This window comes from Typopeltis vanoorti, chromosome 7 (assembly GCF_054136105.1).
Source record: "Typopeltis vanoorti isolate ZY-2024b chromosome 7, IOZ_Tvanoo_1.0, whole genome shotgun sequence".
NCBI lineage: Eukaryota > Metazoa > Arthropoda > Arachnida > Uropygi > Thelyphonidae > Typopeltis > Typopeltis vanoorti.
This window is the reverse complement of record NC_143555.1, coordinates 156314159-156327421: the sequence shown is the minus strand read 5'-3', so window position 1 is coordinate 156327421 and position 13263 is coordinate 156314159. Positions and strand designations below refer to the sequence as shown.

General features: G+C 37.3%; 1 protein-coding gene across 2 annotated transcripts in view; it reads left to right on the top strand.

Annotated features, from left to right (window-relative positions):
- The window catches only part of LOC150105231 (spondin-1-like), a 716059-nt gene that overhangs the window by 231128 nt on the left and 471668 nt on the right, over window positions 1–13263 (top strand). For both annotated transcript variants that reach the window (XM_090395547.1, XM_090395546.1), the window contains exon 5: window positions 7299–7424. In XM_090395547.1, the coding sequence (XP_090251673.1) occupies window positions 7299–7424 (126 nt within the window). The remainder of the gene's footprint in view (window positions 1–7298; window positions 7425–13263) is intronic.

Sequence of the window (13263 nt, the reverse complement as noted above, 5' to 3'; positions counted from 1 at the left end):
TTTTCAACTTGATATTGGCAATCACTAACCTATGCTCAGATATCGTGTCTGCACCTTGTAGTGTTAAATTAAACACTGCTGAACTGATATAGCTCATCTCTTGCTTAAGAGTATTGTTATACCCTGATAAGTTGGAACATAAAATATTTCATCTTATCATTGTATAACAGAGCGAACACATAATAAGAAACACTATGCCATGCTTGCCTCTGAGTATAAAAATAATGCATTGTAAATATATCAAATATTTCATACTACGAGAAAACAAATAAGTATGCATTTTGTACAACTCACAAATTAGTTAAATAATAATGGAAGAGTAGACCTGTAGCAAAGTTTAATAGAGCATTGTGCACCAAGAGATATAGAATGTTAGCACAAGTTCAAGATGGGGGGAGATGAAGTCTAAAGGTCATGGAGCAGCAATGCAAAGGAGCTGTTTGCCCCAAGCAATCGCGTGCCATCAGCGCACATGGGATATAGCGGAGAAAGCTGGACGCCGTGACGTGAGCCCACGTGAGTGCATTGGGTGGACATCTCGGAATGCGAGAATCGCCGAGAAAGAAAGGTGAAAATATAAGGGTCTAGCACCCCTGAAAGGAGATATTTTGTTCCTGGATCTCCTGGTGATCGTCTTGCAGTGTCGTGAGTAGGTGAAGGGTGGCAGTGCCTCCATTCTGGAGGGTTTTGATAGAGGCAGCGGTGGAACGAGACGTAGTATCTCCGCGGAAGGAATAACCCCTGCCATCCGTAGAAAACCAGATTGGAGCACATGGACATTTCATCTAGGGAGAGGCAGATTCTGGTAGACCTTTGAAGCGATGCAGAACCAAGGACAGATAAGTAGACTTTATTTGTAATTTGCTGATTGTGAATGAAAGATTGGTGCCACATTGTAAAAACAGAGGAAGGAACATTAATGATATTAATTAGGACTGAACTGCAGTGATCTAGAGAGGGTTACCTTAAAATCTTACTGTCTCCTATTGTGATAGAGTTACATAATATGTTCTAGGAGGTTAAGAATATGTTTAAAGTAAGGAATTGCTATAAATGCAGGGATTGTAAAAGATATAAATGCTATCTTGTGTGGTTTCATTGAACTACAAAAAAAAAAGGGAGTTATGATGATAATCATGCATGATTAAGGTATAAAAGGGAAAATATAAGAAATCTTATTTCAGAGATTTACAGTTTAATCTGTTTGAGTATACTTATATTATTGTATTGTTCTAATTCTATCCTGACTGTCAGGAACTCCCTTAAGGTGGGAATTAAGCTTATTGTATTGTATGTACACATTTATGATATCTAATAAACCTTGCTTTTGTACCCAACTAAGACTATCTGTGATTTCTGGAATCCGATGCCTACCGCTTATAAAAAAGTCTTATGAACCTAGGTGGGAGACTAGAATAAGAACTGATTTTGGCCACGTCTACATAATTACATGGTATCACTTAAGTACTGTCTTGAGATCACCTCTTGATTAACAATATTGTTTAATCTAAAAGCGCTAAGTGGTACAGCGAAATATAAATTTCTTAGTGTTTTATGAGGGGTTGATCTCAGACAATCTGTTACTCTGGTATTGGCTCGATCTCGAGGCAGTTCCTTTGTGCCCCAGATGTACCACGTGATACCCGAATGAGAGTTTAACGGGGATTTGACCCAAAGACTAAAGGATAGATATATGAGTAGAAAGTACGACACAACAGTATCATGCTAACATGTTCTTAGTTCGTTTATCAGATGACTATTTTATCCACTTCCTGTAGTCTTTTTGTGGAATTGTGTGTTGCAAATCATTTCTCCTCTTTCATTGCTTTCTATATATCCATATTTGCCCCCATTACTCTTTTCCATCTTACATATCCTTTCCAATCTCCTCCAGTAATTAGTATATCTCTCTTTGATACTGATTTCAAAGTTATTTCCAAGTCTATAGAGTAACTCTATTTCTTCTTCAATACTTTCTGAAGTGGGTGAATCAAAATTCCCGAACTGCTGTGATGATAAATGGTCTTGCTGCAAATCTTGCTATTATTATTCATTCATTTACTGGTTTATATCCTAATAATGCTTCTCTTCCTCTTTTACTGAGAAGAAATCCAACTGCTGGCTCATGTTTTATACTGTTGCCAGATCAGATGAATCATCTGGTCTGACAATTGTATAAAACCTCTTACACCTCTCATTTCCCTGACTCTGTCCAGCACATCTCTGCTAATCCAAGGATGTTGCATTTATATTGCTCCATCTTCTTGCAAAGCAAGTCTAACCTTCCTTGCTGGTTTTAATTTTATTGCACTTCTTTATTATTATTATTATTATTATTACATGATACCTCCAGGGAGTTCAAAGACTCATCGAGGGAGGGCACCTACTCTACAACTCTCTGTCTCATCACTCAATCCACCAACTACAATGAACTGCATCCACACTAATGCCATCTACCACCCACCACTACCACTAGTATTTTCAGAGACCATCACATGGATGACAAACATCCATGCCCACGGTAGGATTGGAACTTGCAGCCTTTTGGCTGGAGAGCAGATTCGCTAACTACTCAGACTCAGCCAACCAGGCCAGTTTTGGTAGCTAATTTGTCAATCCGACCTTGATCACTCAGTTAGGTATATGGGCCTTGTTTTTTTAATCAGTGCCTGAGCCAGCACGTTGTACTTTTCCTTTGCACTTTCATACCGCACCAGATTTCAACTGTGTTTTGCTTTTACAGTTAGCACATTGTATCAACACTCATCCCAACCTTAATAGTCCTTTCAACCACCCAATATGGATCAAATACATCTGTTGCCCATTGGTCCATGTATTTCATTTCCCTCCTACTGCTCATATCTGAGAAGCATTCCCCTATCAGCCACCCAAAACATCCCTCTATGGGTTTCAGGCTCCCCAAAGGGGTCTAAAATCTCTAGTAATGATTCTTAGTAATGCTCTATGGTAAAAACACCAGAGAAACAAAATGAATGTATTATTTTTATTATTATTCACTGGATTACAATCAATCATTTTCAAATAACAAACATTTGTTATTGAATAGACAGCTCTCAACTTGGACACTTAACAACAAGTGGTGGAAACAAATGAAGTTGAAACCAAAAAACATTGTACCCTCTAAGGCACATAAAAGAAAGAGAAAGTATTTTGGATGCAGTGTTAAAATGACTGTCTTATCCCAAACCTTGGGAATTAATGCAGCCATACTTACCGAGGTTAGAGAAATGCTTTACTATTATTATTTTCTTGGGCAAATCCATTAAATCAAATACTTATTGCAGGAGACCCACACTAACCATTATTCACACAATACTTATCATACTTTACTTGAATTCATTTACCAACAAAGTGCAAAAAACCACTTCCAGCTACCTACTCTATCTACTCCATCCTAAAAGCAAGAAATCTAGTCCTAACACTCTTTCTATCCCACACTCTTACACAATTTCCATAGGTACCACTACCCTCCCTTCCTACCATGTACTGAAGAAATAGTCTTTCAGGTCAATCCTGTAAAATTAATGATGTACATGCTTTTATCATGTCCTCCTCTTATTCCCTAATCAGCTGGTTTTTGAAGCCTGTTCGAAAATCAGCTAGTTTTCTCTATTCTCATGGGTTGCATTCAATAGACCTACTACAATCTTGGTCACATGCTTCTAGATCCTCTCCACCACTTCCTCATCCTAATCTCTAGTGGAATAACTTGAGCACGATCAGTGCAAATTCCAACATAATTTTTCCACTGTATGTTTGCCTTGCATATAAAATTGTCCAATACTTTTAACAATTAAGGTGCTGTGGCTCTTCTTTCTATTGGTTTGCAAAACAATTACTCTTCAACTGTTGATAATCCATCACAAAATCGAACATAAGCAATTAAATGATAATCCTTGTTGCTCTCTGTTGCCTAATCAAGCAAAATTGAGAATAGCTGGTCACAAAGCTTGACAAAAGTTGTTGCTATATATCTTCACATATCTCCAATCTGCCGAACAACAGCATTATTTGATAGCGGTCTGCACTGTAGTTGTTTAGTAAAACTTTCTCTAAGCATAGCTTCCACAATATCATTTGCAGCTGGCAGAATTGGGTCTTCTCCGATGGTGTGGGACTTTTTGCACTTAGCTATTATATATGCAACTTGATAAGAAGCTAGTAAAGCTTTTTCCTTTACTTTTATGAAGCTTTTAGAATCCTAGATTTTTGCTTTTCAAATCATTTCATTTTGGCAGCAAAGACCTCTCGAGTTTTGTTTATATACTCCTTATGAAGTGTTTCGAAATGTCTTTTAGGTTTATTTGGTTTCATGCTATCAGCCGTCAAAATTTTCAAACAAATAGCACACAGTAGTCTTTCTTCATAATTTACTTAAGCCTTTTTAAAACCAAAATCTAAATATTCTGCTGCGTACTTTCTTAATTTTACTTTCGGAGTTATATTCTGTGAACGTGATTTTCTTAACGTCAAAGTTCTACAGTCATCAAATGCCTGTTTACATCCAATTGAAAATGTATCCATTTTTCTACGCTAGAAAAGATTGCTTTTATTATTATTATTATTATTACATAACACCTCCGGGGAGTCCAAAGACTCATCGAGGGTGGGTACCTACTCCACAACTCTCTATCTCCACCAACCGCAACTACCTTCATCACCTACACCAATGCCATCTACTGCTGACTACCACCATTATTTTTGCATCCATGCCATGGCTGGATTCGAACCCACAGCCTTTTGGCTGGAGAGCGGATATGCTAACCACTTGGCCAACTAGGCCGGCTGGTTATAACATGTATCACAGTCACAATGATTGTGATACACGATATAAAAACAATACACGCCGACCATCGACTTCTCACTGTTGGTCAATGTTGCTGCTGCCTTGTCATTTCAAGCCTTATTTATACTCACAGAAAAATTTCCAGAACATTTGAGACTTCCTGTGATGAAACTGTGAATGTTTCTGAAAGGTAGATATGAATCAACAGTTTGTGCAGTGATGCTAGATCTATACAATTTTCGAAAGATTTGATGACGTATTTAAATTTGTATGAATATTTAAAAAATTTAATTCCTTGTTTTTTGGTTGTTTTGCTAACTTTTATAGGTTTTGTCAGTGTCTTAACACAAGAATTGCAAGGGGGAAAGGTGGGGATGGCACCACAAAAACTAATATTTAAAAATGTGGCACACATGAAAGAAGGTTTCTACAACTTTCCATATAGAACAAAGTGCTTCATTGCTGTTGTATTTTTGTGCATATTTACTGAACTAGTTGGCTCAGCAATTTGCACTCCCTCTCCAAGCAACAAACAATTCCATGTTTATGGATATCTTTAGGTAGGAGATTGTTTCATCACCTGGTGTGAGACTATCTTCTGCCTATTGGCCTACATTTTCTCGAAAAGTTCTTTGTTTGGTCTCTAGAGCAGTGTTTCTCAAACTTCAGATATCTGCATACCCCTTCTTAAATTTTCATTATTACCAAGTACTCCCTAATGAATTAATTAAAAAATAAATCCATTCATTTATTAAAAATTAATTAATGAATTAAAAATAATAAATTAATTAAAATTAAATAATAAATTAATTAAAATTAAATAATAAATTAATTAAAATTAAATATCTATTTTATTTGAATTTATATGTTCATGTAAACAAAAAATATGATTTATTTTTAAATTTATTTCTCTAGAGATGTCAGACGACACACTCTTATCAATTTCATTTGATCCAGATGCAATATCAACATTTTTTTGTTGCTTACAGCTACTTGTATTTGCTATGTTGCTCTCTTTTGGGGGTTTTATAAATCCAATCTTTAACCAATGATCCATACGTAATAATTTGAAAGCTAAAAAAAATACTGTATTAACTTGAATATAACTCTAACTTTTTTCCCAAAATTAAAGCTAAAAAGTCGTGTTGCGAGATATGTGCAATAATTTTCGGAAACTAAAGTTTTCAGAAAAAAAGTCTAAAAATGGCGCGACTCACCAAGAAGCTCCTACTCACTATCACTACTTTTGGCATCGAGAACAGTTTCTTTTTGTGCATCGTAAAAATCATCTACCCAAATAGCGTCATCTTCTTTCCCATTATTTCAAGCAAAAATTACCAGTAATTTACAAGACTTGAGATACGTAGAGCAGTGAAGAACTGCATATGATTGTTGTGGTTCTTCGCTAATTCCCTTCAACCGAATCCCATAATATCTGAAACACATTCGCTATATATTTCTTAGTTTTAACACATTAACGACGAGGGTGGTGTCAAGCAAAACCATATGTTCCACCGTCAACATATGGTTTTGCTTGGTCTATAGAGCAGTTTCTGTTGGAGAGGGGATGTGATTCATTAATTAATGCCGTTTTATCCCGGTTGTCTTTAATTGCACTGTTTGTTGAAAAATATAATGACTCCTTTAATTATTCTTAGCCGAAAATTGCCACCTACCCCTGACGACCTTTCGCATACCCCCGGGGGTACGCGTACCACACTTTGAGAAACACTGCTCTAGAGCATGGTTTCTGGATTATTTAAAAAATATTTTTAAATTTTGGAAAATCTGAGTGATTCTCCAAATTTCAGTAAAAACATACCAAAATAATAATATTATAATAGTATGATTAATATATAGATGATAATTAATTATTTATTATCTAATTATAGATAGTATAACAGTCTGATAAATATGATTTTTTTCTCTTGATTGTATTTTGTATTTTTGCATGTATGCTGTACAAAGAAACAGTGGCGCACTCAGGATTTAATCTTGGAGGGGGCTGAGTACTCATGATTTAATCTTGGAGGGGGCTGAGCACTCATGATTTAATCTTGGGAGTGGCCGAGTTGAGTAGTCGATTTGAGAATACACACTACGCATTGCATACGACCTATGACTGAGCATCTGCAGTGATCGCCAATACATGATACCCATGATTTCCTCTGGCCCAGCTCAGACCAATGAAGTAGTGCTTGGTCTGCCCGAGCACTGCTTCGTTCACTTTGCGTTCACATCGGCAGTGATTCCCAAGTGCTATAGGGTATTCCCACCTTATGTGACTGCTAATTCTAAGTAGAAATAGAAGACACGACACAACATAAATAAAAAAATTAATTTTTGTTAGGAAAAGATTTTTTTTTAAAATTTCTAATGTTTTCTTTCCTTTTTCTTTTTCTTTGGGGGGGGGGGGGGCAGGGCCCCTTGGCCCCCTCCCTGGGTGTGCCACTGCAAAGAAATTTATATAACTGTTTGTTTTACTTTACAGAACAAGAAAATAAGGATGAACAGCCAGAAATAATTCAAGAATGTTGTGCTTGTGATGAAGCTAAATATGAATTAACTTTTGAAGGACTGTGGTCTAGGCACACACATCCAAAAGATTTTCCAACAAGTTAGTATATTGGCTTCAAAATGCTGTTCTTTAAATTTTGGGTTATTAATTATTTCCTTAAAGTCACATATATAGAGAAATGTAACAGAATTCAGCCTGTTGTTAATCTCAGTTTCATGTTATTCATTTCTTCTTCTTCTCTCTCTCTCTCTCTATCTTCCTTTTGAATTTTTCCTTCCTTCCTTATAAGGAAATGAGGTCTGAACATAAAATACATTACAAATACTGACCATAATATACATAACAGTGCTTCATACTGTGAACAATGACTTGAGAAAAAATATAACTAATTTATTAAACTTGATTAATATTTTTCTGGTTTTAAAGTAAAGGACACAAATTACAATTGTGGCAAGCACACAGCACCCAAGATAGCTGTAGAAACAATTCAAATTGGAGCTGAAAAAGAACTAATGTCTAATAAGGTAATCATAAAGTTAATCTGGAGAAGTCAGGTTATATTTGATCTCAAAATCAAATATAACCTGACTCTTTCCCAGATCTTTGATGAATTAATGTAGCCATACTTGTTGAGGTTGGGGGAGTGCTTCATAGCCTTGATGCTGATTATAAAAATAGTTTCTCAGACCTATAGTGACTTTTCTATAGCACATACAAGTTCCTTCACACAGGATTAAATGGTAGTGCGCTTTTGCTTTCATAACCTTTCTTACTTATTCCATTACGTACTATGTTTATCCACCTTTCACAATTACTAATCGTATGCCTATGAACATTGGAAAATTTATTTGTTAAGACTGCACCACCAGTAATTCTATATTGGCATAAGACTCAGTAATGCGTCCGATAGATCTCTCTCTCAGTAGCATAAATTCCTTCAATAAAGTTTACGTAAACAGTCGCAGCTTCTCAAGTACTTAAATTACGCTTGATATGCCTCAGTTGTTTCCCACTCACAAGTTGTTTTATTTAGGAACAGTGCATTGTAATTTAAAGAATCAGGTGGAACTCTATTGACACATAAATAAAACACATTTATTTGCATTAATATCAAAGTACATTAATTAAACGATAGGGAGGTTACTCTCACTCTCTCTCTACCTATCCATTAGACGAGGGATTCCCAACCCTATGCCCACAAGCACCATGGCACCCGTCGAACAATTTGTGTGTGTTCGCCGCTGTTCAACCGTGTGCCGTATAGTTTGAAATAATCATGCAACAATTCATGGTATTCTATATATCTCATGCGTTAATGACACATGATGAGTATTAAACGCATACAATGTCAAGTAGACGTGCATTCGAAGTTGTTCATTCCAGTTTAAGAACTGAAATATCATCATATTCTCCTAATTATGAAGCACTGGCCAATGAAATGCAATGCCAAAGATCACACTAACTTACATATATATTTAAATTTTTATATAATGTAAACTTTTAAGTAATAAAACATTTGATTGTAATGTAAACTTTGTATGATTAATTTAACAAACAAATTAAAAAAATATGCTTGAAAAAATAGATGGTGCCCGTCACTCGCTCTATCGATATTTTAGAATGTGCTCTAAGAAACAAAAAGGTTGGGAACCCCTGCGTTAGACTTTCAGCATAAAGAAACAAATTTTCCCTTTTCAACACTAATTAACTATACAATACAATTACTGAATTACTTCGCTGCTTATTAAATCAAATTATTGAAAACTCTGATTTACTCATTAAGTTGTTAGCTAACTATGCCAAGTTATTTCACAAATCTTATGCCAATCATTACCATTCCAAATGACTCTCTTATGGACACTTCTTATTACTATTAAGCTAATTCTTCTCAGTGCATCTATAACATATCTCCTAGATTATAAAAGGAAATGTACAAAAAAAAAAAAAAAATAGAACAAACTTACAAAGACTCTGTATTGCACATTCAATCAAAAGTCTTGCACTAAAGTCTCTATGGCCTTTCTTTCATCTTGGATCTTAGGCATCGTTCAGGAGTGTCTCCCATGGAGTCAAAAGCTCATCGTGGGAGGTCCTTTCTAAGAAACACAAGTCTATGAAGACTCATCGAGGGAGTTCCCTCCTAGGAAATACAAAGTCTATCATACCACTCCTTAAATGCATTCGCGTTCTCGCTCTCTCACCAATCCATCAGGCAATGCATTCCATGGTTCAACCACCCTCCATGCAAAGAACCCACTCCTCACCCTCTTTCACACAGTTTCCTTTCGTAACTTCCAGGGATGGCCCCTTGTCATGAGTCCTTCCTGCTGTTCAACCAAGTGAAAGAACTCCCCAGTGTCAACCCTGTAACCACCTCTCAACAGTTTAAAAGACTCAATCGTATGATCCCTCCTTCTTCTATCCACCAAACTCTGCAGTCCACATTCCCTCTGCCGATCCTCATAGCTAACATGGTACAGTTCTGAAACCATCTTTGTTATCCGCCTTTGTACCCTTTCCACAGTTAATTTATCCAGTTCAAATCCTGGGGACCAGATCTGAGAATGATAGTCTAAGTGCAGGCTGATCAGAGTCTTATACAACGAAATGATAACTCTTTTATCTCTGCCGGACAGCATCCTTCTCATTATTACAGCAATCCTCTGTGTTACCTTCATCCCCTTTACAATATGTGTCCTGAATTTCAGGTTTCTATTAATCGTCAACCGCAGATCTCTTATCTCCCCCCCCTCCTTCCTCCAGTATAGTTCCTCCCATAGAGTATGCAGCATCCCATCGATGTGTCCCAAACCTCAAGATCTTACATTTTGCTGCATTAAACCGATACCTCCCCCCAATCATTTGCCCATTCAAATCCTCTTTCAGGGCTACTACATCTGCACTATTATTAAACCCTTCCCAGCTTCACATAATATGCAAACAACTGAATATCCTCCTGCAATCCACTGACAATGTCATTGATATAAAGGTTAAATAATATAGGTCTTAGTACTGAGCCCTTTGGGACCCCACTTGTAACCCTCTGCCTCCTTGAAACTGTCCCACCATACACAACTCTCTGATACCTATCGAACAGCCAATCCTGAATCCAGTCGACCAACCTAACATCCAAACCCATGTGCTGCAACTTAAATATCAGTTTATCATGTGGCACCCTCAAATGCCTTCGCTGAGTCCAAGAAAATGGCAGTATATGCTTTTCCCTCATCTACTGCTCTTGTAACTTTATCATAAAAGACTAGCATATTGCTAAAACAAGAGCGCCCCTTCAAAAATCCATATTGACTATCACAGATAACATTACCCTCATCTGCCCAATGCTATATACGGTCCCTCACTAATTTCTCCAAGGTCTTAACAACTACTCTATAATTAGACACTTCCAGTCTGCTAGCACTCATGCAATGGCACTATCTTACCTTCCTTCCATTCCCTGGGCATCTTTCCTGTAGCCAGACTTTCATTGAAAAGCCAGGACAAAGGAGGCTGTCAATTCTTTAGCACATTCTCTCAAAACTCGTTGTGAAATACCATCCAGTCCCACAGCTTTACCGACATCCAGATTACTCAGTATTTGGAACACACTCTCCTTCAGCACCTCTAAACCTGCCCTATTGCTTTAAAATTAAAATTTACTCTCCAGGAAATACTCCAATAAAGTGTTCATTGAACAATTTCACTATGTCCTCTGGATTAGTCATTCTATTCCCATTTTTATTCCACAATGTCATTCTTCCACAATCATTTCTCCTCCTACTGGCCACATAACAAAAAAATTCTGTATTATTTTCTTTGGATCTTAAGGCCAATCTCTTCTCATATTTCATTTTCGCCTTCCTTATCATACTAGTCACTCTCCTGGCCTGCCCTGTGTCTTATATTCTTCATGCATCTGCTCTTCACCTGTCTCATCATATCTCTTCCATAGCTTCTTCTTCACATGCAGTTCCTGTTTAATATTGTGTGTCATCCACTTTACTCCAAATTGTGCCCTTTTCTTCACTCGTGGAATACAGTTTACTATTGCTGCTAATAAAAATTCCTTCACAATTTCCCAAGCTTCAATGATATCACGGCCTTCCAATTTCTCCCTGCATGAAACTTCCCCAAGTTGACGTCTAAGACTATTATAATCACTTGCATTATAATTCCACATACGTTCCCTTCTCTTTGATACTCCTGCATGTCTATTCATTTTCCACATCAAAACCATATGGTCACTCTCTCCAACTGATGGGTGAGATGTCATCTCAGTTATTATCATCTCTTCAGATGCTATAACCAAATGCAAAACTCTTGAACCTCTTGTTCCCTCTGTTACATGTTGGCTAAAACATTTGTCCCTCAAGAATTCTAGAGATTCAATTCCCTTATTGCTACATGCATCTTCCTTTCCCCAATCTATACTGCTGTAGTTAAAATCTCCCATAACAATCGTTCTTCTTGCATTTGCCATGCTCAACTGTCAACATCTCCTGGTCCTCACCCTCTGTACTCCTTGGTCTGTAACAACACCCCCACTAAATATTCTGTCTTACCCACCTCCACCTCACACCATATGCTTTCAAAATTATTAGTGTCACAGCCTTTCAAAGCCTCCACTCTTAGAGGACATAGGTTGTTACTTATCATAAGCAGTACTCCACCATCCTGCTTTCCCTTCCTATCCTGCCGAAAAATGCTGTATACCCAGCAACTTCTATTCCTGTTATTATATCGTCTTCTGTCAACCACGTCTCTGTGATCCCAATAATCTTTGGCCAGGCTGATGCTATTAGTGCCACCTTATTCCGAATACTCCTGGTATTGGTATAAAGCATACCATTGTTTCTATACCCAGCATTATCCCCTCTAGACTTTACTTGGCTCAGCATAAGTGATGTTGTCCCCCTTCTCCCAAGTACCCATTCCCACAAGAGGCCACCCCTGCTACCATCCTCCCTGAGACACACTGACTTTTTGAGAACAGCAATCTCTCCAGATGCCTACGCCCTTCCTCATTCAAATGTACTCTCTCTCACATACAATTATTCTCTGTCCTCAAATGCACTCCAAGCATTCTAGCTATTATGTCATTCAATATTACCGCTCTTCTGCTCAGCTTGTCATTATCATACCTAGGCAACATGCACACTATCTTTCCTCTCTCTGTCATTTTCCATACAGCCTCAAGCAAAAATCTCATACCTCTTGCTGCCCGACTTACATTACCACTCAAGTCATTTGTTTCTACCATCACAATCATGTCATCCACCCTTTCCTCTCTTAATTGCCATAGCCACTCTTTCTATAATTCCTCCTGGCTCCTCACGCATCCTATCTTGAACACCATGGATCATCTTGCTATGATTATTTGGTCATCTGCGAACAAAAGGTTAGTAAGTATAGTCCAACAATCTAGTTTCAATGCTTGTTTTATATTTTCCTTCCCTTTCTTTACTAATTTATCTATCTTCTTCTTCTCTTCTTCTTTTACGTATTAGAGCTAGTGGCCTGTTACGATTAGAAACCGGAAATCCCATGGAATAGGTCGGTGAATCATCATTCCTGGAGTGTCCTATTTCTGTAGATGCATATATTCACAGGGGCAGTTTGCCTATTCTGGGGGATGAAAAACCAAAGTTTCCAGGTGAAAAAATCTCTTACTTTCATATGAGACTGGCTGGCCCCCTTTTTGTCGAATGAGACCAGATAAAGGTTCCTCACGCCACGGAAGGGAACTTGTTCATCTATATAGATATTAAATAACAATGATGACATTGGCTATCCTCGACGGATCCCCTCTGTTTATTGATTTCTATTCTGTGACTTTTTCATTAATTCTTATAGCTATTTGGTTGTTCTGATACATGTTAGTTATTGCAGCAAGTAACTGATTTGGAATATTTAGATTCATGAGTGTGGTCCACAGTTTGTT